The 27,498-nt window shown below is 37.9% G+C and overlaps 1 protein-coding gene across 2 annotated transcripts in view; it reads right to left on the bottom strand.

Moving 5' to 3' along the window:
- Spag16 (sperm associated antigen 16) overlaps window positions 1–27,498 on the bottom strand; it is an 898,261-nt gene that overhangs the window by 318,032 nt on the left and 552,731 nt on the right. For both annotated transcript variants that reach the window (NM_029160.3, NM_025728.4), the window contains one exon: window positions 25,696–25,822. In NM_029160.3, coding sequence (NP_083436.2) covers window positions 25,696–25,822 — 127 coding nt within the window. The remainder of the gene's footprint in view (window positions 1–25,695; window positions 25,823–27,498) is intronic.

Here is a 27,498-nt window from a genome sequence, read left to right as displayed (position 1 = left end):
TGGGAAAGAAACAGAAGTACAGCAGCTTGAGTATCATGGAAAAGAAGGAACTGGAGACTTGAGGGCCGAGAGGAGTAGTCTGTTGTGAGCTGCCAGCCCTGCCCCCTAGGGCCATAAAGAGGTCCCAGCCCACGTGCTGGTGAGAGCTTCGTCTGAGTTCTTGAATATGGAGTGGCAGGGATCAGAGTCAATGTCTGTGGTTCATACTACCACTAGAGAACATGGGGATGTCCCTGGTCGAGCAGCCTCTGGGGATCACCTGGATCTCCAGGGTCTGTGCAGAAATGGCTCTGCCTCACTGGATGGTGGCACTCTGGAGAGCTAGTCTTATCTGTCACCATTGGCAGCACTGGGATAGCAGTCCTGTGCCTTGCCATTGCAGCATAGTGAGCTCTCCTTGATGGTGGGGGGTGTGGGTGACCCAGTCCCAAAGATGTTGAGCGTGGGAGAGCTGACTCCAAACAGGTGAGCCAGCCCTGAGGATGAGAGCAAGGGAGAACAGGATCTGCCACTTGCCTGTCATGAGGTGTATTGGTACAGGACAGCATGTGTGATGCTCTACTACCACCTGTGACCGTAAGGGAAGCCTGGCCCTGATATGGGGTCATGATAGCAGCAGACCTGCCCTTTCACTGGCTATAGCACTCAAAGAGTGGCTCTGTTATCCCACCTGGGCAACACAGCCTTGATGAGGAAGGCACAGGTGAGCCATTCCCGAGGGTGAAGGTGTGAGAGTGGGAGAGCTGGCCCAGCCCCTCACAGGTTGGAGCGCTTGGGATAGTGGACTTGACAGAGCAGCACAGTAGAGCTGACTCTGGAGGTAAGGTGTAGATGGGCTGGTCCCAGGGAATGATAGCAGGAGAGTTCACCCTGTCTCTTGCATTGGGCAGCATTGGGTGGCCTAGCCAGAGCAATGCTAGAGAGCTTGTCCTGATAGTGTGGGTAAGAGAGAGCTGGTGTGCTGACTGGATCTCACAGAAGTCAGAGATCTTGAAGCAGACCAGTGACTCATTGCAATGAAGATTTGCAAGAGAGGATAAGTGGACAGAGGAATACACTTGACATACTGCATCTTCCACAAGGGGATACTTTTTATGCTCTGTTTTTATTGTTGCTCTGTGTGTGTGTCTGTTGTGTGTCTGTGTGTCTCTGTGTGTGTTTGTGTGTCTCTGTGTGTATATGTGTGTGTGTGTGTGTGTGTGTGTGTGTGTGTGTGTGTGTGTATGTGTATGTGTATTTCAGAAGGCAGGTTGCAGGGACAATGAGCAGCTATGAGGGTTGCTGAGATGAGCTGGACTGGTTTACATGATCTGAAACTCACAAACTCTCTTGTTTGTGAAAATTATGAAGCAAATGAATATTTTTCTCACAAGTTTGTCAATATTCTATTTTACTCTTTCATATTAAGAAGAAAAAGGAAAAAATAAAAAGAAAAGAATTTAAAGATCCGGGTGTTGTCCCAGCATTTGGTAAGTGCATACAAGAAGATCAGGACTTCATGGCTCTCCTGATTTCCGTGCTAAGATGACTCCCATCCCACACCCCAAGCAAAATAAAGAAAAAGAAAAGACAATAAAATCATGAAATTCAGCTGTTGAGGCCAACACAACCACTAGTTTTAATTTATGCTTAGCTAACCACCGTAATCTAACATATTAGGATATTTTTTAAACCCACTTTCCTGTAATCTTCAAGTGAAAATGGATTAGGATCTATTGATCACGGGCTCAGAGCTCTATATTTCCATATAATCACATTAGATAATTTTTAAGCACAATCCAGCTGCAGAACATTCATGCCGGAATCCCTTATTCTCTGGGTCTTAGTCACCAAGACTGTGCAGGCTTGTTCCTTAGTAAGCCGTGTTATACCTGGGTTTTCTTCTCACCTTTTCTCACATTCTGGAGCTCACTGCGGGCTCTACAGAGAGACTTAGATTGCCAGACACTTAGATTGCCAGAGACGTAAATGCCAGACATACTTAAGTAGAAAGCAAGCCACATTTAAAGTAAAAGTTTTACTAATAGGATAAAATACTCCAACACTACAAATTTTGAAAATATAGAACATGAAAAATATGAATAACCTTCTCCTTGCCAAAGGCTTTCTCTCATAAACATTTCTAGCTGAGACATGCACACAAGAAATCTAACGTTTCTATGTTCTTCTCCACAAGATATTTCTTAGTATATAACATGCATTGCTTTTGAATTTTCCAGATGATGTTTCTATAAAATGAATTGTTAACGTAGTATGGTTTTTTAAGTTATTTTTACTCCTTTGTCTTGTAATTTGAGAGAAATTATGTAACTTTGCTCAGAAACTAGATCCACCTAGCCTGCTAGGACTCTGCCTTCAAGAGTCCCCAGGGCTGCCTGCAGCTTTTTTTAAAATAAACTCACAATGACTATGGACTACACTGCTGGTCTCCAAATCTCTGGAGTCCACTGAATATACACTAACAAGATACAGTTTTGAGACATCTATCAAAAATGATTCTGTGTGAATGGATAACATTCATTTATAACCCCGTAGATTTTAAATTTTACACTGTATAGCAACTTAAATTCCCCTCATGTTCTAGGATTAGCCATATAGGTAAAATAAAATATGCACAATTAAACAATGAATTTATAAATAAATACATATACATGTATACATACACACACATATATACATACATATATACACACATAATTTATTTTATATATAATTTTCTAAAACTAGCAAGGGTACATTTAAATCAAAAGAATGATTGTAGTCAAAACATGTTTAAACAAATAGCTCTAGTCTGAATAAGATGTGAATCTAACATTCATGTTATCTAGATCAAAAGGCTAAATTTTGAAGGATATGACAGATGCTTCCAATCAAGTGATAAAAATCATGACTACTATTAATATAGAAATCGAAATTTTGAAGTCTTTTATGTGTATGAGTGCTTTGCCTTCACATGCACCTGTGCTCCTTATGTGTGCCTGATGCCTACAGAGGCCAGGTGAGGGTGCAAAGTCCCTTAGTACTCAAGTTACAGACAGTTGTAAGCTGCCACATGTGTGCTGAGAATTTAACCCAGGAACTTTGGAAGAGCAGCCAGTGCTCTTAACTGCTGAGTCATCTCTCTAGTCCCACCATTTAATATTTTAAACAATTCCTCCCTTGTCAGTGGAGGCAAGCCTTTCAGAGAACTGTAAGTATATTTCTATTTCAGAAAATACCTAAACTACTAAGCTCCCCTTTGATTTCACAAACAGAGAGTGAGAGCTTGTCCATTTCTTATGAGAGGAAGTAAGTATGACCAGGATGCATGAGGTGAAATTTCTAAATAATCAATAAAAGAATTATGTTGGGAGGTAGGGGGAGATACCAAATGTCACCATTGTAGCTGTGACTTCCTCACAAACAAGCTGCTACTGATGAAGGGGACATCAGCACCAGAGCACAAGGAAGAAAGCCAATGGTGTGCCATGAACTGAGCTGACAGATGATGCTTACAGCATGGAATATGTATGTATGTATATACATACATATATATATATATGTGCGTGTGTGTGTGTGTGTGTGTATACATTTATAGTTTGATATTTATAATTATCCATACTTTATAATTATACATCAGGATTGCTGTTATTCTTTTCTTGATATTATATTTTATAGGAGAAAACATTAGGAAAAGACTGACATGAAATACAAAAAAGTGTGGAGAAAAACCCTGTGGGAAGTATGACATATTCTGTTTAGAAAGTGGGTTCATAGTACATTATTGTTCTATATCAAATAACTAAAGAATAAAACTGCAATTAATTGGACTTTGTGTTTAGTAATATGTGGGCTTATAATTTTTTTGTACTAGATTGGAAATAAGGAAAATCATACACCATATATACATATATATTCATATATGTGGCATATGATTTATATATAATATTCAACACTGTACTTACATTTACTGCCTATGTTGTTGTCTAATTTTCAGAAATATACCAAAAATCAGAATCTAGGTTCATATACAACGAATAAGCCCCAGTGACCTTGGCAATTAGAACATCCATTGTTCTCTCAGATGGGTGAACATCTGGTATGAAGAGTGACGCCTGTGTGTATATTGGCCAGAGATGCAAGCTATGAGCAAACGTTTCCGACTTCCTGAACTCTATGTCCAAGCGTTTCTTCCCAGTCCACTGCACTATTCTTACAGCTACACATCCAGCACCTGACAAGTAAGGGATGAAGAATACAGGGAGAAAGGTCACATTAAACTGCAGGAAGGAAGGGACAGAGACAGCTGACCTGTCGCCCAGCAAATGCCTTCAGGTGGCTGAGTGCTCTGTGGAATGTTGACAGGTAAAAAATGTCCAATTTTCTTGTTAACTGGGCATATCGGTAAATAGTCTATTAATATTTTTCTAGAAGAATTTAGCTCTAAAATGCACTTCACAGAATGTTCTAGCCAAAGGTTAGACCCAACAGCAATGATTACAACAAAATCCAAGAGGGATGAGGTACAGTTACCTGGAAAGTATACCTAGGTTATATTGATTAGAACTGATAAAGGGAGGTTTTCTATGTGTTCTGTGAGAGACTTCGAGGTTCTCGTCCAGGGAACTTATCAACATCCTTGGCCAGAAGGATAAGACTAACCTGAAAAGCCAGGATGTCAACATCTGCCTTGCGCAGATCACACCAATCCCTCTATGCTGAGTATTTCTTTTAACTGCATTTTTTTACAAGGTCTCAATAACCAGTAAGATCTTAGATTGTGTATGTCTGATTTTTAAAAACTGATTTTTCTTTATGCACTATCATTAAGTGATTTTAAGATTATTTTGTTGACTTTACTCACAGAATTAAAGCCTCCTAATACTTTTTCATTACAGCTCTCTAAAGAAGGCTGCTGTGGGATGCTCTTTCTACTGCTGAAGCCCTTAAGAGGGTGCATTACTCTATTACTCTCCATATTAAAAAACTAGACTCTTGGACTGGGGATATAAGTGAAGAGGAACAGAACAAGGAAGCAGAAAACACGAATGTGGAACCCTGTCCATTCCTCTTTGTTTAGGGTTGTTCAGGAGCTAAACGATGGCTGCCAGTTCTTAGCAACTGATGCACTACAAATTTCATCACTGTACAAGTAATTTTTACTTCTTCGTAGGATGGAAATTTTGATTTGCAGCAAAGATAATTATGTCTACAAAGCTGTTAGGGCTTCTGAATTATATGATTTTATACATGGTAAAACATTAATATGTAATGGTTGTAATTTTTTATTAAATGGCATCTCCTATAAGACAAATTGTTTCATATAAAATTAAGTATGAAAATATTAAAATATGCCCCACCACCACAATGGATGAGAATATTGAGGAGTCAAAATCAGAGATAAAACTACTAGGGAAGAGAAAGCATACACCAAAGAAAAGACATTTGTAAGAAGACTCGAAAAGGAGAAACAATATCCCTTAGAAATATTTGTGAAGGAACTGAAAAGAGCAGGAGTAGGTGTCTGAGTTAGGCTTCCACTGCTGTGAAAAGACACCATGACCAAGGTGACTCTTTTTATTTTTTCTTTTATTGAATATTTCTTTATTTACATTTCAAATGTTATTCCCTTTCCAGGTCTCCCCTCTAGAAACACCCTATCCCATCCCTCCTCCCCCTGCCTATCTATGAGGGTGTTATCCCACCCCACTCCCACCTTCCCACTCCCCTACACACTGGGGCCTCAAACTCCCTCAGGCCCACGGGCCACTCTTCCCACTTATGTCCAACAAGGCCATCCGCTGCCACATATGTGGCCGGAGCCATAGGTCCCTCCATGTGTACTTTTTTTTTTTTAGTAGATATTTTTTCTATTTAAATTTCAAATGTTATCCCCTTTCCTAGTTCCCGCCCCCCCCCCCCCCCCCCGAAAACCTCCTATCTCCTTCTCCCTCCCCAGGCTCACCAACCCACCTACTCCTGCTTCCTGGCACTGCATTCCCCTATACTGGGGCATAGAACCTTCACAGGACCAAGGGCTTCTCCTCCCATTGATGACTGGCTAAACCATCCTCTGCTACATATGCAGCTAGAGTCATGAGTCCCACCATGTGTTTTCTTTGGTTGGGGCTTTAGTCCCAGGGAGCTCTGGGGGTACTGGTTAGTTCATACTGCTTAGTGTCCCTCCTATGGGGCTGCAAACCCCTTCAGCTCCTTGGGTACTTTCTCTAGCTTCTTCATAGGGGTTGGTGGTCTAGTACCCAGGAGCTCCAGGGTGTCTGGTCAGTTGACACTGTTGCTCCCCCAATGGGACTGCAAACCCCTTCAGGTCCTTCAGTCCCTTTCCCAACCAAAACACTTAATTGGAGCTGGCTTACAGTTTCAGAGGTTTAGTCCATTAGCATCATGGTTGGAAGCATGACAGTGTGCAGGCAGATATGGTGCTGGAAGAGCTGAGAGTGCTGCATCTTGATGGGAAGGCAGGAGGAGGAGGCTTTCTACGCTGGGTGGAGCTTCAGGACAGAGCCTTCAAAGCCTAACCCACAGTGATACACTTTCCTCTGACAAGGCCACATAGGCCACAAGTCCTCCAATCAGGCCACACCTCCTAACAGTGCCACTTCTTATGGATCAAACATATTCAAATCACCACAGATAGGTAAACACTTCACAGTAAAATAAATACATATTATTATTGAGGACTTGTAGTTTAATATCTATCTACTTTCTTCTCCAAACACATGAACTTTGTTTTATATAATGACAACATAGGGTACCCTTGAGTCTCAAGTACCAGGACAAACTAGGACAAGCTTGAGTTATTTAAATGCAGAAAAACAGTTTCCATTTTCTAAAAAATAAAACTATGATGGAAATGTCAGAGGATGAAATCACAACTGATTTAGCTTACAAAGCTTCCTGCGACCCAGCAAAACCAGAAAAAAAATAAAAATAAGGAGGAAACAGAGTGCCTCAGCCCTCAGACCCAGGTAATATTAACAAGCATTTTAAATGTGAGGCGTAACAGAAGTAGTTTGACTCTAAAATAAAAATAAGGGAAAAAAGAGGTTTATAAGTCATTTAATTGATTTCTATTTTCTTTGCTATACTCATAGATCAATGCCTTGTCTATTCACCATCAAAGAGTCTTTCTATGGCAGCAGATGAGTAGGTACAGAGAGCCACAGCCAGACACAATGTAGAGAGAGTCTAGGCATTCTCCGTTGGGTCCCTCCCCTCAGAGATGGGGAAAATCCATGGGAGAAGGGGAAGGAATTGTGGATATTAGAGCGGATAGAAGATACCAAGAGAACGTGGCCCAGTGAATCAACGAGGCAGGTCTCACACAGGTTCACAGAGACTGAAGGGGCAAGTGCTGGGCTTGCAAGGCTTTGCACTAAATCCTCTGCCTCTTTGTTATGATGGAGAGCTTGGTGTTTTTGTGGGATTCCTAGCAATGGGAAAGAGTATGTCTCTGACTCTTTTGCCTACTCTTTGGATTATTTTTCTCCTGTTGGATTGTCTTGTGCACATTTCATAAGTGGGCTTTTGCCTTGTCTTAGTATATCTTGTTATGTCCTGTATGGCTGTGGTCCCTTGGAGGCCTTTTCCTTTATAAGGAAGAAACAGAGAGGGATTGGATTTGGGGGTGGCTAAGAGTGTTGGAGGGAGGGGAAACTGTGGTCAGTATATATTGTATGAGTATATATTGTATGAGAGAAGAATCTATTTCAATATAATTTTTCTTAAATGGACAGGAAAACAGAAAAGAAATTAAGTTATTTTAAAATACTAAACTATATTTTTAAAATGGCCACATTATGTTAGCCAAGATAGATCAATCTAGCAATATAATGATGCTTATTAATAATATCATGCAATAGCAACTCAAAATGAAAATTAAAAAGAAAAAAAATAGCCAAATCAAAGTGCTAAAAATGGGACACAAGCAGAGAGATCCAATTTATTATAATTAGAATATCTAACAAAGGTAAGCTAGGGGCTAGAGAGATGGTTCAGAGGTTAAAAGCATTGACTCCTCTTCCAGAAGTTCTGAGTTCAGTTCCCAGCAACATAGTGGCTTATAAGCACCCATAATGGGATCAGATACCCTCTTTTGGTATGTCTGATGACAAATACAGTGTATTCATATACATAATAAAAGTAAAAACAAAATCTTAAAAAGAAGAAAGTAAGGTAAGCAATGGGCAGAACCACTTATTTTTGGTTCTGAGAAATGTCAGAGAAGAGACACCCATGAAATCTCATCAACATGACTGCCAAAAGAAGACCATTATAAGGATGACATCAACAGACATGCTAATATGAGGCTTCAATCCTAGACAAAGAACTCCAGGTAACTAAGGAATGCTGAGAGTGAGAGAAATAATCTTGCCAGGGAAGAGCACACGTAATCGGTTATCTAATAAGGGCAGGCCCTGAAATCCCATACATACAAATAACATATGGACTGAGCATGTTGTATTTATAAATTTATATATATGTATATGTATATATATATATATGTATGTATGTATGTATGTATATATATATATCCATACATATATTCATGTATGGATATATACATATTCATACACACACATAATATATATAATGTGTGTGTGTGTGTGTGTGAGAGAGAGAGAGAGAGAGAGAGAGAGAAAGGAGAGAGAGAGAACACAAAGGGTTATATGGGAATGATTGGATGGAGGAAAGATAAAGGAGAAAATGATGTGATTGTGATTTTATATTAAGAATAAAAGCAAAGAATTTTTAAAAACTGACACTTAAGAGAAGAAGGGGGAAATTGCCATGTAGGTAATAGGTCAGACTACACCACTGAAAATGCAGGTAAGTGAACATGTCAAAAACAAATTTGTCCAACAAGGAGATTTAGAAAACATGTAAAATGTTAAGTCTTAGAACAAAAGTGACATTATTGCACATCAAAGGAAACATGCAAGAAGAAAATTAAAATCTACTTTGTGCAGAGACACAGCAAACATAAAACACCTCATTATTAAAAAATATAGTATGACAGTATTGTAATCAAGCATTTAGAACTCATCAGTAAATATGAGTGACTAGGCTTGCTTCTTCCATTACAAGTAAATGACTTTCCGTTCAGTACACAAAACAGAAATCAAATAGTATTCTGTATACAGGACACTTAAGATAATTTAGTATGACCAAATACAAAGCAATGGGTACTGAGACACCAGGATTCTGGTAATAATATTAAAACAAAGCCTATTCTAATGAAGATACTTACTTTCAAACACAGGAGACACAGGGTGACACTCATGACTCCTACCAGTACTGAAAGACTCAGTCCACAGTAATGATAAATGGTCACCCCTGTATACCAAGGCAATGAAGCAATTGGATTTATAAAGTAAAAATTAGGAGATGCAAGGAGACATGCTAATTACAGAGGAATGAAACATTAGAATTAGCGTGAGACCAACTGGGAAAGACAGGACATGACACAGACATGTAAAGAAAGACAGAAGCAGAGAACTGCACACTCAAGAAATAGTATGCATATTTTATTCTCAAACATCCATCAGATATTCATGAATTTTGATTATATATTAGTTTATAAAATAAGCTTATTTCATATAAATCATAAAATTGAAGACATTCATGAGATAAATGCCCAGAATTGTTTTAAAGTAAATAAGTAGATTTCCATTTTTAGTAACAAAATAAACATATCATATTACACAAGTCTACCTTAAGTAAAACAAAAATACTTTCTTAAAAGTGACTAAAATAGAAGCATATTACATACATATAGCTGTATACATTTGCCTGTCTGTTTTAGAATCTTTGAGGTACAGAATAGTGTACAAAACATTCCATAGAGTCTTATATCCTTTGTAATTTTAAGTAAAGTATACTTGTTATATTATACGCTTAGAAAATTGTAACTAAACCAACAGAAAACATAAAAAGGAAATAAATTAAACACATTGGATGAAAGTAAAAATTGAATATGGTTCTGACTTTTGGAGGAGGAATGTTTGCAGACAAAAGCACAAGTATTAAGGTAAAGCAAATGCATAGTATGTCATATTACAAGTAAGTAACATTTTTGATAAATCACGCTAATGTGCACCATAGGACAGAAACCCAAACAAGACATAAAAGAAATACAAGCCTATGGCTGAAGACTCAAGGAGCTCAGAATCAGTACTGAGCCCTAATTTCTAGGTTTCCTGTCTAAGAAGCCCGAGTTTCGTTGATTACTGACTTTACTTTCTGTGCATTATATGGCTGAATAGTATACATTACTATATGGCAGATAACTGTGTTTATTACTATTGAGAGGGACATGCTAATAGGGGCTTTGGGCAAATTAGAATGAATTCTGTCATGTTGACTAGGAATCAGAGATGCCACTCTGAACCCATTTTTTAACAGAGCTAGTTATTTGTGCAGGCACATGCAAGCAGGAGTCTACATGCTCACTTGTCTTAAAATCTACATCTTCTCCTGGTGACTGAGTATGAGGAGCTGAAGGTGTGGAGATATGCAGCCGGAGGAAGCTGTTGTTCCCTTCCACAGGGCAGGCATTTTCTGCTCTCATTCCACTCAGCTCAACCTTGCTGACCCCCACTCAAGTTTTCCAACTGTGTACCTTCACTGATGGCAGGAGCATGCTTCCTGACGCAAAGCAGCAAGCTGGGATTTACCAAAGCTTGAGTAGGATTGACCAATCAGGAAATTCAGGAGCTAGGTTGCCAATTAATGTTTTCTAGTGAGCTTGCATGTTTTATTCTCTGTATGCTATTTTTCAAAAGCTGACAGTACTAACATTTCAGATACATACATATGTATATATTAATATATTTAAAGTAGAGTATATTGAAATATTTTAGGAAGAATTCTTTATATCTGTGATATGTTATATTAAAATAATTCATAATACTCAACGGTTTTACTGCTTACTAGTTCTATTAAACAATTTTACTCTTTTGTGGTTTATTTTTGAGATTATATTTTAATTACAACTTTTCTCCCTTCCTTTTCTCCCTTCCAAACCCTCCTGAATATCATTTTCTACTCTCCTTCAAATTCATGGCCTCTTTATTCATCAATTGTTATTATATGCATATATTTGTGTATATGTGTATCTCTCTTTCTCCATATAATATATATATATATGGAGATAACAATATGCAGATATAACTTTATAACCTTTGGGTCCATATGATGTTACAGGTATGTATGTTTTCAGAGCTGAACCATTCACACTGGAAAACAAGCAGGTGTGCTCTTCCTTAGGAAGGACCATCTTTCTCTTTCTAAGCTTCCCTCAGTTACATATGCATCTTTATCTCTGGCAGCGGCCTTGAGTGCTTGTTCTTGTGAAGTTAGGCATATGTTGGTATCCTTGTTCAGCTTAGGTTCGTGGGGGTCATATGGGTGAGACTTTATGAATGTAGCTTCAGACATTACTAGGAGACATTATCTCACAACAATCTCCCTGATCTTCTGGCTCTTATAATCTTTCCACCCACTATTCTACAATTTTCCCTGTACCTTAGGCACAGCACTGTTGTAAATTTATATATTGGGACTAAGCTCCACAACTTTGCATACAGGTTGTGGTTTTACTACTCTCTGTCAGTTGCATAGAGAAGCTCCTTGATGAGGAGTGAGGGCTACACTTATCTGTGAGTATAATGACAAATATTTATAGATTATTAGTAGATATTATGTGGGTTTAGTAAACTGGTGTTTATACCTTCTTGTCCAGTGACCGTGAGTTTACTAGCATTGATTATTCAGCTAGGCTTTGAGTAAAAGACATTGTCTCCTTCTTTGAAAAATGTGTAGGTCTAATTGTGTGTGTGCATGCACACAAACATCCAAATTTCTATGATTGAATATAATATAATCACTTGATCAATACTTAAGCACTCTAAAACTAACATGTAACAAATCTGAGGAGATTTTTATAATAAGAAAAAGAACTATTTTAGATGAGGAAACATGGAGAAAAAACTTAAAAATTATAGTGAAAAAAATCGGCTTGGAGAGAGGGATATTTTAATTCTATGTATGATATAATTTGAACAAAATCCTGAAGAGTGTTTGGAAGACAAAGAAATGTTTATATGAGGCAAAGTGTTCCAGAAAAGTAAATTCTAGGTGCAGAAGTTCTAGGGTAGGGGTGTTCCTCGTGTCAGAGTACAAAAAAACAAAAACAAAAACAAAACCAACCAAACACCCCCCCAAAAAAAAACCCTGAACCTCGGCTTGGAAAGGAAGGTATCCTTCTCAAAGAAGCCCTCCTTAATCATCACTGTACAACAATCAGCTCCTAACTCAGTGTCTAAAGTGAGCAGGTACAGGCAGTTCAAAGTTAAAATGGAAGGAACAGTGGAGATGTGAGTCAGATGAAAGCAATGGTGAATTCATGTGAGAAAGCTATGAATGTACACTAGTCAAATATGCCAGAGGAGAAGCAATTAAATGAGTTGAATGCATTTACCTTTAACAGATTTATTAAACTGCAATTGATATAAAGATGCATATATGTTGTGTATAGAGCTTGATAGTTTTGGACATAAGCATAAATACGTACCTGTTACCACAACAACCACACTTTTCTCTCTCAAGGGTTTCTTTTTATATTTTTGTTGGCTTTGCTAAGTGCTAAGACACTTAACGAGAGAGAGAGAGAGGGAGAGAGAGAGAGGAGATTCCCTTAACAATTAACAATTTTTTGATGCACAATATGTTTACCATCAGTCATTCTGTTATATAGCAAATCTTTAAGACTCATACCTACTGAGCAGCCATTTCCTACCTCTTTCACCCAACGCCCACAGTTACCTTCTATTTCCTTCTTGTGAGTTGGACTATGTTAACCACCTCATGTCAAGGAAAGCATACAGTATCACATTACCTGTCTCCCTGAACTTGATTATTTCACATATAACAATGTCTACTGATTTCAGTTCATCTATGTTGTCACAAATGGTAGTATCTCATTTTTAATAGTTGTGTGCATATGCATAATTAGGCAATTCCAAAACGTGTGTCTTGCTGTGATGAAAAAGGCATACAGAATATGTATACTGTGTGTCTATGTATGTCTGTGTATGTGTCTGTGTGTGTGTGTGTGCATGTGTCTGTGTGTGTCTGTGTAGTGTGTGTGTACACTCATTTATTCAGCACAGTTTATTCATGATAGTTGAGCTATGAAAGCCCAGGTGCCCATCAATAAATGAATGGATAAACAGTTTTATCTTCCTTTTTACTTTGGCACCATGGAGTGTCCTTGTGAAAAGAACAATTTCAATTTGTACAATTTTATGTATTATATAAAGGGCTACTACTTTTTGATGGCATAGTTAGGAATTTGACACATGCCTGAAATCAATGCAAAAATTGCAAAGATTTCTTCCAATAATTTCTGTCTTTCTAGTGAGATCCGTCCTGCCAGTTTTCATTGTTTATACTGGACTAGCACTGTGCTGGACAGCTCCCAGGGCCACATCCCTTATCAAGGCTTTTCTTCTGCATCCCTTGGCATCTCTGCCTGGGTCCCTTAAGTTAGTAAAGTTTAGTGATTCAAATTTAAGATGAAAGAAGTTAATGCTCCTGAGAGTAAGGAGAAGACACTGGATAAATACTTCAGCATCACTTTCCCTCACAGGAACACTTGTGAAGCATGCTTTCTATAATATCTTCAGTGTAATCTTTAGAATTTTCATATAACCAGCAAAAGAGTAAAATTGTTCAATAGACTTAGTAAATATCAAAACGATTATGTATTGTAAATTATGTTAATATCCTAGCATATCACAAATATAAAGGATTCCTCCTAAAGCATGTGTGTGTGTGTGTGCGTGTGTGTATGTGTGTGTGTGTATATATATATATCTATTCTGAAATGAAAATATTGTCAGCTTTTAAAAAATAGCATACAGAGAATAAAACATGCATGTCCAATGAAAACCATTCATGGGCAACCTAACTCCTGAATTTCCTGATCAGTCAATCCTATTCAAGTTTTGGTAAATCCCAGATTGCAGCTTTGCTCCAGAAAGCATGCTCCTGCCATCAGTGAAGGTACACAATTGGAAAACTTGAGAGGGGTTCAGAAAGGTTGATCTGGATCGAATGAGAGCAAAAACTGCCTGTCCTGTGGAAGATACACAACAGTCTCCTCCTGCTGTGGGTGTTCTAAACTCACAGACTTACCAGTTTCCTAAAACTATGGAAGGCCTAAATTTAAAAAAGTACTTTAAACTTTTATTAAAAATCTTAGAACCATAGTACAGCAGTTTGGAGAGAGCAGCTGGATATCAAACCTCACACCATCCAACAGACAACAGAGCCCATTACTCTCAGTGAGCTACAAGGAACATATAAGGAAACATGGAAAAATAATAAAAATACATTAAATTATTTACCTAAAACCATATAATCAGACATTTCATTAGTGATGTAATTATAAAAATTTATAAAACACAATTTTCAAGACATAGAACAAATTAGCTGAAATTCAGCACAATAATCCAGTTTGAATTTATAAGCAAAGAATTCTTTTTCATTGCAAACTTCTTTGAGAAATAATTTAAATGTCAATTACAGATTAAGGACATCAATTTCAATGGTAGGATCAATACCAAACTTGTGTCTAATGAAGAGAAAATATTATGATTCTAAGAATTATGTAATTATATGATAAATACTGACAAATTCATTGAACCTCACTATTTGCTGAAATTTAAAAGCTTAGAGTACTGAAGAGCAAGTACACTCATGGGTTACTAACAATTGGACTTGACCAGGTTTGTTAAAATTTTGTGACTTAAATGCTTCCTGAAAACACAGATTGGCTCTCTTAAAATCTTTCTAAAAGAAGTGAGTTGACAGGAAAGGGGAAATGCACTTACCCTACACTCTGAGTACAGAAGGTCAAATCTGGCCAGTATCAAAATCTGGCAATCTAAATTTTTTATAACCTATCAGTGACTGCATGAAAGTTGAGGGCAAGAATGTCCATAAACTAGTATATAAAATACTCAAGAGAATTAAGGAAAGAAGCATATGTAATACTAGGCATAGAATGTCATATATTATTTTGAATAGAGCAAGTATAATGGAAATATATTAATATCTGAAAGCTTATAATACTGAAAGGTAACTACATTTATTCAAGATTGCTTTGGAGCTTTTCTGTATCCTTCAGCATTTCCCTTAGATGTTGAACACTATTTTATTTGTGTGCTAAAGAAACTTTCAAAAATTAAAGCAAAAATTCATTGACAAAGTGGCACCAAGAGTCTTCAACTTAAGTGACACTGGAAACAGATATCCAAAGTTCAAAAGCATATGAGAAATAGACACAGAAGAATTTGGGAATAAGGAAGAAACATCCAAAGTAGAGAAACCGAGAGAAAACAATGACAAGAACGAATGTTTGTGAAGGCCAAGAAGTGGGGCTCGGAGCATAATTCGGACCTCCGCATGCTTTAGAACACCCAAAGCCCTGCTTACACACCTCACCATCATGACTGCACATGACCACAGTGCCAGAGGTGGATAAAAGAGAAGAAGACTAAATAAAATAAAGAACAGAAGAATAACGAGAAAATAACAAAGCAAATACGTGAAGTCTAAGGGAAGTTTAGCTTTTTAGATATGGAGATTTAGTACACGATGTGTACTTGGAACTTTAGCGTGCCTCTGCATTGGGTTTCTTATGAAGGGTGGTGGAGTCAGTCTCCAATGTTTTATTTAATAGTAATATTATAAATACCTATTAGGTTGTCTTCTTTATCAATCTTATTTTAAAGTTTTATCAACTGCTTCCATCTAACAGTATAGTAAAAGTAGAATAACTTTTCAAAAACCACTAAAAAAATAAGATCAAGTTCTTCCTTTGGAATTTACTTTATCTACATATTATTTAATAATGAAGCTATATCATGGGCCCACCTCTCTCAGTTAAAGAATCTGCAATATCATTTGTGTGTTTGTGCTTGTGTGTGTGTGTGTATTTGCTTGCATACTATCACTGTATTCTTTTACAATATACAAATATATTTAAATGATAATCTTTTTATGTTATTAATTTACATTAGAATTTTAAACATCTTATTAACTGAGATCAAAGATATTGATTTTCTATTTAAATAATTTTGTATTTTATTAAATTTAAAACTCTATGTGTATATATAATTTATAATATGGTAAATTTAGTGTGAGCATTGCAGAACTAGATTCAGATTGACACTGGATTTCCAAAGAAATGGTTCAGGGAAAACAAACTCGATGTGTACCCATCCAATCAGATTGCTCTAGACTTATATAACAAGTGATAATGTCTTCTTCTACACTGGACACAGTTATAGTAGGATGCTAGAACCCCTTGTCAAAAATACTACATTTAATTTCTAGTTTCATCAATGATATATAAAATGTATAATTAGCACGTGGTGCTCTAATGAATTCAAAGTTAAGACTACACAAGGTACAGCCAACCTGTCATCACTGAAGTTTTAATAGGCCAAATGTGCAAAAGAATAAATGACAGTGACAAGATTATTCATAAGGGATTTCTACATGTTGAACTGAAATTAAGAAGCTACAGGCAGGAAGGTAGGTCAAATCAACATTATACAGCTGTGGAATTACAAATTACTGCAATGAGTTACAGTCACTGAGTTCCTCAATGGGACAGCAACAAACCAAACACTTGGCTAAATGATCTGTTATAAAATCATTCAATGTCATTAAGCTCCATTCAACCTGTCCTCTAAAAGGCAGAACTAGAAACCAGGAGACCATGACACAATTCTCAGAGAATGACAAAGAGACAAATAAATGACAATGTTTTATATGTATGTATGTATGTATGTATGTATGTATGTATGTATGTATGTATGTATTCAGGGCTAAGACTTATTTCTATTTTATTCTCATTTAAAAAGAGAATCTTGAACTTCAGAGATGCTAAATATCATAGTGTACCAAACACGACCAGGAAGTTACAGAACCTGTATTCAATTTCTTTCTACCTGACTTTCCTATCTACATTGTCTTACAGACATACCGTAAAAGACTGGGGGTGATAGAAGGTTATCCTTGTGTGGCAAAACACATTCTATGATTAAGATAATCTGCACATTACTACGTCTGCCTTAATAGTCATTCAATCAGATTCAATCAGGTTAAAACTTCTCCCACAAGTAAAACTGTAATCTCTGCTTTGGTTTAATTCTACCAACTCTTTTTTTTTAAAGGTTTGTTTACTTATTTTATGTATATGAGTACACTGTTCCTCTCTTCAGACACACCAAAAGATGGCATCTGACCCCATTACAAATGGTTATAAGCCACCACGTGCTGCTGAGAATTGACCTTAGGACTTCTGGAAAAGCAGTCAGTGCTCTTAACCGGTGAGCCATCTCTCCAGCCCCTAATTCCACCAACTCTTGCCCATGTAATTTCACTGAATCTGGTTAATGAATGGCAAAGTATATAAAGTTATAAAGTCAGGGGCAGGGTTTCTCAGCGTCTTCACATCAACATCAGGCCAATGAAAGAAGCATCTGCCCCAGATGTCAGATATTCAGGTTTCTTTAGTTTCTGTGGCTATGAAATGGAAATGTTACAATGTAGCCGCCTGAGGAAATCAACTTTGATTCTCAAGGGACGAGGTTATAATTATGAAAGGATGATGAATAGTAGAAAACCTTTCAAAAGGTATTTGTCTGGTTGTTCTTTTCTTAAGTAATATGGTTAAATTATTCTGAAAACTTCAATGTTCCTTATAAGAATTAAATTGTCTTAAGTGTCTAGATTGTATAGCTCACATTTAATTCTGAGTTTAAAGGAGCAACAAAAAAAGTTTTTAGAAATTTATCTTTTAAATATATAAAATTAACATGGATTAAGCAGTCTGTGCAAAGTTCATGTACTTCGACACAAGAATTTTCTTACAGCAATTATATACATACTCAGTTGTTCTTTAGCACTGAAATAGATTGTTTATATAAATTGAGAAGTTTTCATCATCAGGCAAGTATTGCAAGAAGTCTGTGGCCTTTGCCTATAATAGATGATTTTATTATCATTATTATCATTATCATTATTATTATTATTATTATTATTATTATTATTATTATTATTATTATTTGGTTTTTTGAGACAGGGTTTCTCTGTGTAGCCCTGGCTGTCCTGGAACTCACTCTGTTGACCAGGCTGGCCTCGAACTCAGAAATCCGCCTGCCTCTGCCTCCCAAGTGCTGGGATTAAAGGCATGTGCCACCATGCCCAGCCAAATAAAAGTATTTTAACCAAAGTAAATCACTGCATATAAATTAAATCAATTTAATGACCATAGGGTTTTGAAATATTATTTATTTCTGATAAGTTATTGCATTTATTTGTATTTATAAACTTTCCATACAAAATCTTTTCATAAATATCATTAATATAAAAAGAGTTTCATTAGCAACTCTTCTTATAGCTTACACATGGATACATTTTATGAGACAGTAGGAAGCCATTCATTCTTATTTAGTATTTAGCTCATCATAGTATGTGTTCAATGGTGTTGCATCTGTCTGGATGAGGATACATAGGAAAGCAAGAGGAGCAGACTATACATGAAGAGTATGATATGAAGTCCTGACTTTGAAAGACTCAACATAGTAACCACTATTTCCCTTCTCATTTTTCCTATGACTTTTCCTATCCCTTCTTCCCTCCTTCGCCACCACTTGACACATACTATGACAATCATTTTTAAAGTACATGGGGAAAAAAACTCAGTGTTTTACAATTAAAAAAAAAAACAAATATAGTACAGCACAACAGTTCCAAAGCATCAGAAATACTCAATAAATAGCAGTTATTTTTGTAAATCCTTGGGTGATTTATTATGTAACATCCACTAGATTAGCTAAAATCAAAACCTCAAGCAACAGTACATGCTGGTGAGGATGCGGAGCAAGGGAACACACCTCCCATGCTGGTGAGGATATAAACATCCCCTCTGTAAATCAATTTGACCGTTTCTCAAAAGATTGGGAAAACTTCTACTTCAAGACCCAGCTGTAGCACTCCTGGGTACAAGTAGTGGCCCACCATCCCACAAAGACACTTGCCCATCCATGGTCATTGCAACTTTATTTGTAATAGCCAAGTTGAAAACATCTCAGATGCCCATCAACTGAAGAATGGATAAAGAAAATGTGGTTCATTTATTCCATGGAATACTACTCAGCTATTAAATACAAAAACATCATGAAATTTGCAGGCAAATGGATATAACTAGAAGATACCATCCTGAGAGAGGTAACCCAGACACAAAAGGACATGCATGGTATGTACTCACTTATAAGTGAGTATCTATCACATTGTTATATGACATGCACCTCTGCTGTACATATTTTATAATTGTAGAAACTGAGGTCAATATATTTATGCATTTTGTTCAAAGTCTTCCTATTAATAAGCAATAGATTGTGGGTTTGGATCCAGGCCTAATGACTATGCGCTACTGTTGTGCTGTGGTGTATAAAACACATAAAATCGGATCCAGTCAGGGATTAATAGCTAAACAATTAAGTACGTTTGACATTTTAACTGTATCTGTATCTGCAACATTATCAAAGTCATTATTAGCCACTATCTAATATGTGAACAATTTGGTGGAATTTATCATTTGGTGGGGAAGATAATGGCTCATTTAAATACATTACAAAGAAATAATTAGCAAAGTTGTAAGGTATACACAATTTCCTTGGTTGCCTCTCCAAATGCTTGTCCTTTGAGGCCTTAGGACTTGTTGTGGGAGAATGAAGCATGCCTTTTAAGAACAGAGGTAACCCAATCACAAAAGAACTCAAATGAAATGTACTCACTGATAAGTGGATATTAGCCCAGAAACTTAGTATAGCGAGATATAAGGTACAATATGCAAAACACATGAAACTGAAGAAGAACGAAGACCAAAGTGTGGACACTTTGCTCCTTCTTAGAATTGGAAACAATCACCCATGGAAGGAGTTACAGAGACAAAGATTGGAGCTGAGACAAAAGGATGGACCATCTAGAGACTGTCATATCCAGGGATCCATCCCATAATTAGCCTCCAAACGATGACACCATTGCATACACTAGCAAGCCTTTGTTACAAGGACAGTGATATAGCTGTCCCTTGTGAGACTAGGCTGGGGCCTAGCAAACACAGAAGTGGATGCTCACAGCCAACTATTGGATGGATCACAGGGCCCCCAATGGAGGAGCTAGAGAAAGTACCCAAGGAGCTAAAGGGATCTGCAACCCTATAGGTGGAACAACATTATGAACTAACCAGTACCCCGGAGCTCTTGACTCTAGCTGCATATGTATCAAAAGATGGTCTAGTCAGCCATCACTGGAAAGAGAGGCCCATTGGTCAGGCAAACTTTATATGCCCCAGTACAGGGGAATGCCAGGGCCAAAAAATGGGAATGGGTGGGTAGGGGAGTTGGGGGGGGGAGGGTGTGGGGGACTTTTGGGATAGCATTGGAAATGTAATTGAGGAAAATATGTAATAAAACAAACAAACAAACAAACAAACAAAAAAGAAAGTGGAGAGGATCTGAGAAGAGTTGAGGTAGTGGAAATTGAGATCAAATATATTGTATGAAAGAAAACTTATTTTCAATAATAAAGAAAATTATCTGAAAAAAAAAGAACAGAGGCAAATTCACCAATGAGAAAAGGGAGATAAAGTTATGTGGCTGCAATGACCGAGGGCTTTCAAAAGATTGATTGTCGCATATTCTGTGGCTAATTCTATGTAGTAACGACTTGGAGTGTTTAGGAACTGGGGAGGCTGGCAGCTATTAAGAATCAGAGTAGTGAGTTTTGTTAGGGTGTATGTGCAAAATATGAAGCTCCCCAAAGCCAGGTAGGCAAGAGTTGTTCTATGAGAACAACTGCAGGGGTGTCTTTAAGATCCTGAAATGATCATAGCAGTTAAAGAAATAGAGGTATTTTTAATTTGGCTCATTTTATGCTAACTTGAACTTTGATAACTAGAATCTTCACAATCTTCCTAGTGAGTCACAGGCTGCCAAGAAGATGTTTTCTGCTCCCACAGAATTTCTCACATATATTTTTTTAACAAAATACTTTTTTAAACATTGTAATGATGACTAGGACTTTTATCCACACGCACCCCACGGCTGCTGCCAAATATGTATATTCATGATTTGCTGACCTTTTGTGTTATGGCAAGCATGTGTTAACAGTGTGCAATCAGAAAATAAGTTTTAAAAATAATTATACATCTAACTATCCCTTCAAATGAAGGTGACATTACAGGGAACAAAAAAGGTACCATTTTCAAAGGAAAGTGTGACAGAGCACCAGATAACACGTTTGTCAGGGTTTCTTTTGCCAGATCTATGTAAGGGCAGTAATTGGTACAAGTTCTTATAATTGTTGCAGATTCTTATATTCAGCAGACACATAATTCCTTAGCTTGTTTAAAAATATTTGTATTTATGTATTTTATGACACTAACTTATATCTTGATAAATGTCTTGAAAAATGTTTATAAAAATATTTTGCTTAGTAGGTACACACATTTTCTCTCTCTCTCTCTCTCTCTCTCTCTCTCTCTCTCTCTGTGTGTGTGTGTGTGTGTGTGTGTGTTTTTACATTTAGAAAAGATCAGTCCATTAGTAAAAGCCTAAGATAGCCTGATGAAAAACATTTGAGAACTTTTCTGGTAGCATGTGGAAGGGTTAGCTCATCACCAGAGGCATACAAGACGCAAGCCAAAGATTTCTGAGGCAGAATTCTTCCTGCCCTGGCTCTATTGGCTGATTTTGGGCAACTTACCTTGATAAGCCTGTGTCCTTAGCCCCAGAGTAGAGCAATAAATGATACCCACTAATCAGATGCTTCTAAGTACAATGTAGATGTACAGTGATTTCAGATATAAAATACTCAGTAAAAGTTACAAAAAGCCAAATTATCAATTATAGACTATATGATAGTTAGTATTATATGATAGTTAATATACCTCATATTAATCCACAGGTACACTGCTTGTTAAACGTCTGCATATTTGTTGAGGATAAGATTCTATCTGTGACCTTCTGAAGACCAGCAATTTTGCTTGGAACTAGACCTCCAGTTAAATAGTACTAAGTTGAAAATAAACAAATAGGACCCTTGGATCCCCGCCCCCCTCTCCCCACAACAGTCAAACTAGGAAAGCACCCTTCGACAGCAGCAGGCATTCCCCAGAAATTTGCAGACTAATCCGGCCAGGAAAGCAGGTAGGCTAACTATGGATATTCACCCCTAGTTCATATTGCCTGTCACCCCCAGTTCTGTAGCAGACGGCCTGCACGGCCCCAACTCTCCTCTCCAGTGGAACACACAGATTTGTTCCTATTTATTGCTTTATACCCATCTCCAGCTCTACCAGGCATTCCCTGGGAAGCCACACACCACTTGCGCCAGAGGGGGTTGGATAGCCCATGTGTCCCACACCACTGCATTCTAAGCTCTATAGACTGAGATGCTCCTCTAAGAGTATACCGCTCTTGTCTGTGGATCACAGCACTCCAGGAGAGTGAGGCTGAACTTTGACAATGCTCTGTTTCTCTACTTTATAGGCAGGCACTCAGAGTGATGGATTTCTGGATCTTCTGGCTAAAGCTAAGGTAGGACCAGGTAGCCTCTGGACAAGTGCCACAGTCAAGGCCACCATGTGTCATCCAGGTCCTGGTGAGCTTACTGAGTGAGGAAATGTCAGCCATGCTGACCTTTGCCAGCTCTGCTCTGGCTTAGCTCAGGACTGCATCTTGCCTTCTGTCCTTCAGACAGTACTGTCCAGTAGACACGTCCCTTGCCTTAAAAATATCAGGAGCCTTAATATTCTCACTGGGCTAGGGAATGACTGAGTAATCTCACTGCGTTTGTTTTAAACAGTCCTTTAAACTACTCACGGGTGGGGATTTTTCATGCTTATTTTTCAGGAAGGCATTATAATCATTCATTAAGTTTATTATATAATCTATCATTTTCTGACAGGAAAACAATCTTAGTTTTCAATTTTAATAAAATAGTTTTTATTGTTTTATAACTTTGACAAAAAAAATGCAGCCCTGTAAAACAGCAATTTTGTGAGTTTCCAAATTCCTTGCTCTTTTACGATCTCTATCTTGTAATTATAGAGATTTATATCACATTCCTCATTCCCCACAGAACTCAGAGCAGGTCCTGTCTAGTTGACTGGGAGACTGACTTGGAGGTCTCCACATTCATTATCTGTAATAATAAGCTGCTATGGTGAATTAATGATTTAAGACTAGTATATGTTTGGCTGGGGGAAAGGGAGTTTAAAACTAATTTATGGGAATATAATCCACTGGGCATTTTCCTATTTCATCAAAAATATTTAAGAGGTGCCTCAAGAGTAGTGGATGACACTGAGGTGACACAGGTGAATTGTTACTACTTCTCCAATAAGAGAAAGATGTCATTCATCTTCCTCTAGGTCCAGGCCTTCTGTATGCCCGGATAATGTATCATTTATCAATTAACTCACATATCTAAGTATTATAAGGAAGAATACTACTAGGGACAAAGTTAATGTTACAAATCAAACATTCTGACCTTTGTCTATTCATCACACAAGTCTTCCTACCACAGGGAGGAAAGAAATAAAATACACTAAGTATTTCATGAATCATTTGATTCTACAGACAAAACATGGCACATCACTCTAAAATAACCTATGTAATTTTAGCTTTAAGTACGAGCAATTTATAGGAGGGGGTTGTTAGGTTTTATTTCTTTTTAAAAATATTTTTATTAGGTATTTTCCTCATTTACATTTCCAATGCTATCCCAAAAGTCCCCCATACCCTCCCCCCCACTCCCCTACCCACCCATCCCACTTTTTGGCCCTGGCATTCCCCTGTACTGGGGCATATAAAGTTTGCAAGTTCAATGGGCTTCTCTTTCCAGTGATGGCCGACTAGGCCATCTTTTGATACATATGCAGCTAGAGTCAAGAGCTCCGGGGTACTGGTTAGTTCATAATGTTGTTCCACCTATAGGGTTGCAGATCCCTTTAGCTCCTTGGGTACTTTCTCTAGCTCCTCCATTGGGAGCCCTGTGATCCATCCAATAGCTGACTGTGAGCATCCACTTCTGTGTTTGCTAGGCCTGGCATAGTCTCACAAGAGAGAGCTAGGTTTTCTTTCTTTCTTTTTTTTTTTTAAAAAAGATTTATTTATTTATTATATGTAAGTATACTGTAGCTGTCTTCCGACACTCCAGAAGAGGGAGTCAGATCTCATTACGGGTGGTTGTGAGCCACTATGTGGTTGCTGGGATTTGAACTCCAGACCTTCGGAAGAGCAGTCGGGTGCTCTTACCCGCTGAGCCATCTCACCAGCCTGGTTTTATTTCTTAAATATATTAAAAAATTGGAAATGAAGTCACTACAACTAGCATGATCTTGGTGAAGGCATTGTGTAATTAGAGTTGTCATTTTTATATGCAAAATTTGATGACAATCATTTCCTTAACATTTCATTTTATTTCATAATTTGAATTTTCTAATTTTAATAATAAAGGTTTCTTCCTTATCTACTGTGGAGCTGGGAACTCAGAACATTTTCTCTTGCAATCAATTGGATTTCTTCATAATTCTCATCAGATATTGCTAAAAGGAATGTAAAAGCACAACCTACTATTCTTCAGATTTTGTAAATCTGTATTTTAAAAGAGTATATGTTATCCTCTCTCCTTTCTTGCAGGTTCTTTCTCTCTCTGGAGCAGTGAAGGGGTCAGTGGGTAGGCAGAATCTGAGAACCTGAGTTTCATCCTGAACTCACAGTGCGTAAGGAGTGAACAACTGTCTCCTCCATGCTTGTGCCATAGCATAGTGCCCCCAGTACCACAGACATTTACATGTGAACACACACCCACACACACATACACTCACACACATACACATACATGCAAACTCACACATACATAGATACATGCATACACATACTCATACACACACACATACTCATACACACAGAGACACAGACTTACACTTGTACACATAGACTCACACACCTACACATACACAGACTCACACACAGACATATACATGCGGACTCACACATACATAGACACATACATGCACATACACACACACATATTCATACACACAGACACACAGACTCACACATACACACACAGACCCCCCAACACACACACAGACTCCCACACACAAAATCACAGACATACACACACACAGACATAGACTCACACACTCAGAGAGATTCACACACACATAATATCACAATATCACAATATCACAATATACTCATAAACACAGACACACACAGACTCACACAAAGATATACAGACTCACTCACTCATATTCAAACACACAGATATACAAGACTCAGACAGATACACACAGACTCTCTCTCCTCTCTCTCTTCCTCCCTCTCTCTCTCTCTCCAACTCTGTCACACACAAACACACACACACACACACCACTCACACACAAATTACATTGTATTATTGTACACGAAACACACACTGATGGAACTTACTTCAATCTTGCTTTCCTTTAAATCCTTTCAAAGTTGTACCCATTACTGAAAGAGAGGTTACCAATGCATACACCAGTTAACCATGGGAGAAGGTAGGTGATTTGCTTACTGTTCGTGCATCCCACACAGACAAGGTCTTGTCTGCAGAAGCGGTGAGAAGAATGTTGGAGAAAGGGAAAAACTCAATGCTGTTCACAGAGTCTGTGTGTCCATACAAAGTGTATCTGCACCGTTCACTGTGGAGAGGGAATGGGAACAAAGGATTTAGGACTTTAGTATCTAGATGCCTTCACTTCCTATGCAATGCTAATAAAAACATCCACGGAGCTGAAGACAACCTATCTATCTTATACAAGCAACATACATATTTCAGATATTTATCTTAGGCATAAGATATCTTAGTTCCATCTTAAGATATGTCGATAGAGAGGCCCATGCCTACAATCTAAGACTCTGGAGGCAGGGTAGCCATGAGTTTGACCACTGAATGGGTTACAGAGTGACACTGTCACAAGTCATCAAAGGACAGTTTCCAAGGAACATTTTACATTCATTTTACATTCATGTAAGCATGTTAAACAACTAGTAGAATCAAATAAATTTAAATTACCTTCAAATAATGGAACCATTTGTGGTGTTGTCTTTACACTATTCTTTTTTTTCTTTAGGTACATGTGTGGAGCTCATAGCAGAGCTTATAAGAATCTGCTCTCTCTCTCCACCATTGTGGGTTCTATCACTCACACTGAGTAATCAGCCTTAGTCACAAGCATGTTTCCCCCTCGGGAAGAATATAATCTTACTGGTCCTATACTATACTATTCATTTATGTCATGAAATAACTACATAAAAATTGTCCCCAATTTAAATAATATAAGAATTTGTTAAGAAAAATAATCTCCCATCAATCCCTAAGATCATGTCAACTTTCTTGGACCACTATTTTTTCTGTGTGTTTCCTCAGCCTTGCCTCTATATTACAACCACTGGTCACACATTTGGAAAGTACTCATCTCCAGTTTCAACCCCAACTATTCCCTTCCAATTGATCCATGATGGATCCAGGCCTTGGCATGCGAATGCCTCCTCTGGTTACTGTAATTTGCCTTCAGGGATGAGAATCTAAACAAGTGTTTTTCAAAGTGTTTCATTCAGACTAGCAGTATCGGCATCACTTAGGACTGGATCCAAAAATGCAAATTCCCAGCCTCATCTCAAACCTATTGAATCAGAAAGTCTGGAGTGAGGCCCAACAATCAGTTTTAGTATGCGCTCCAGGGACGCGCTCCAGGGAATTCAGACGCGTGCTGAAGCCTGAGAGCCATTGACTACCACAGGAAATGAGTGAGGAGGACATGCCACCTTGTCTTCAGCCTTCCACTTTCTGGATGGCCTGTCCCTTAAAACAGGGTACACACCGAGTAGAGTCGCCTTCGTTTGTAAAGACTTAAAAATAATGCTACTCATAAACCCATTTGAAAAAATAGATGAAGGAGAATCATAAGTAAAAGTGCTCAGCAGGCAGGAGCCAGCACAGATACGGGAACAGGAGCATCAATCAGCTCATCTCTGAGAGTCAAGCTCTGCTCTTGCTTTGCTGAGCCTCGTTGAGATCATATGGTGTGAGCAGCAAAGCTGCAGCAGAGGCAGAGACTGGGCTCCATCCTGACCTGGACAAGAACCAGCAGGATAAGAGGCTGGAGGCTGAGTTTCATCCTGACCTGGACAAGAACCAGCCCGATAAGAGGTTAAAGGCCGGATTCCATTCTAACCTGGACAATAGACCATCAGAATAAGAGGCTGAAGGCTGCATTTCATCCTGACCTGGATAAGAACCAGTAGGATAAGCGTTGTCTGTGGGTGGCAGATTTCCTCCTTGAACAAAGAAAATGACTTAACAGAATGCACTCAG

Source organism: Mus musculus, chromosome 1 (genome assembly GCF_000001635.26).
Source record: "Mus musculus strain C57BL/6J chromosome 1, GRCm38.p6 C57BL/6J".
Classification (NCBI taxonomy): domain Eukaryota; kingdom Metazoa; phylum Chordata; class Mammalia; order Rodentia; family Muridae; genus Mus; species Mus musculus.
The sequence above is the reverse complement of the archived record's forward strand: the minus strand, read 5'-3'. Positions and strand labels throughout refer to the sequence as shown.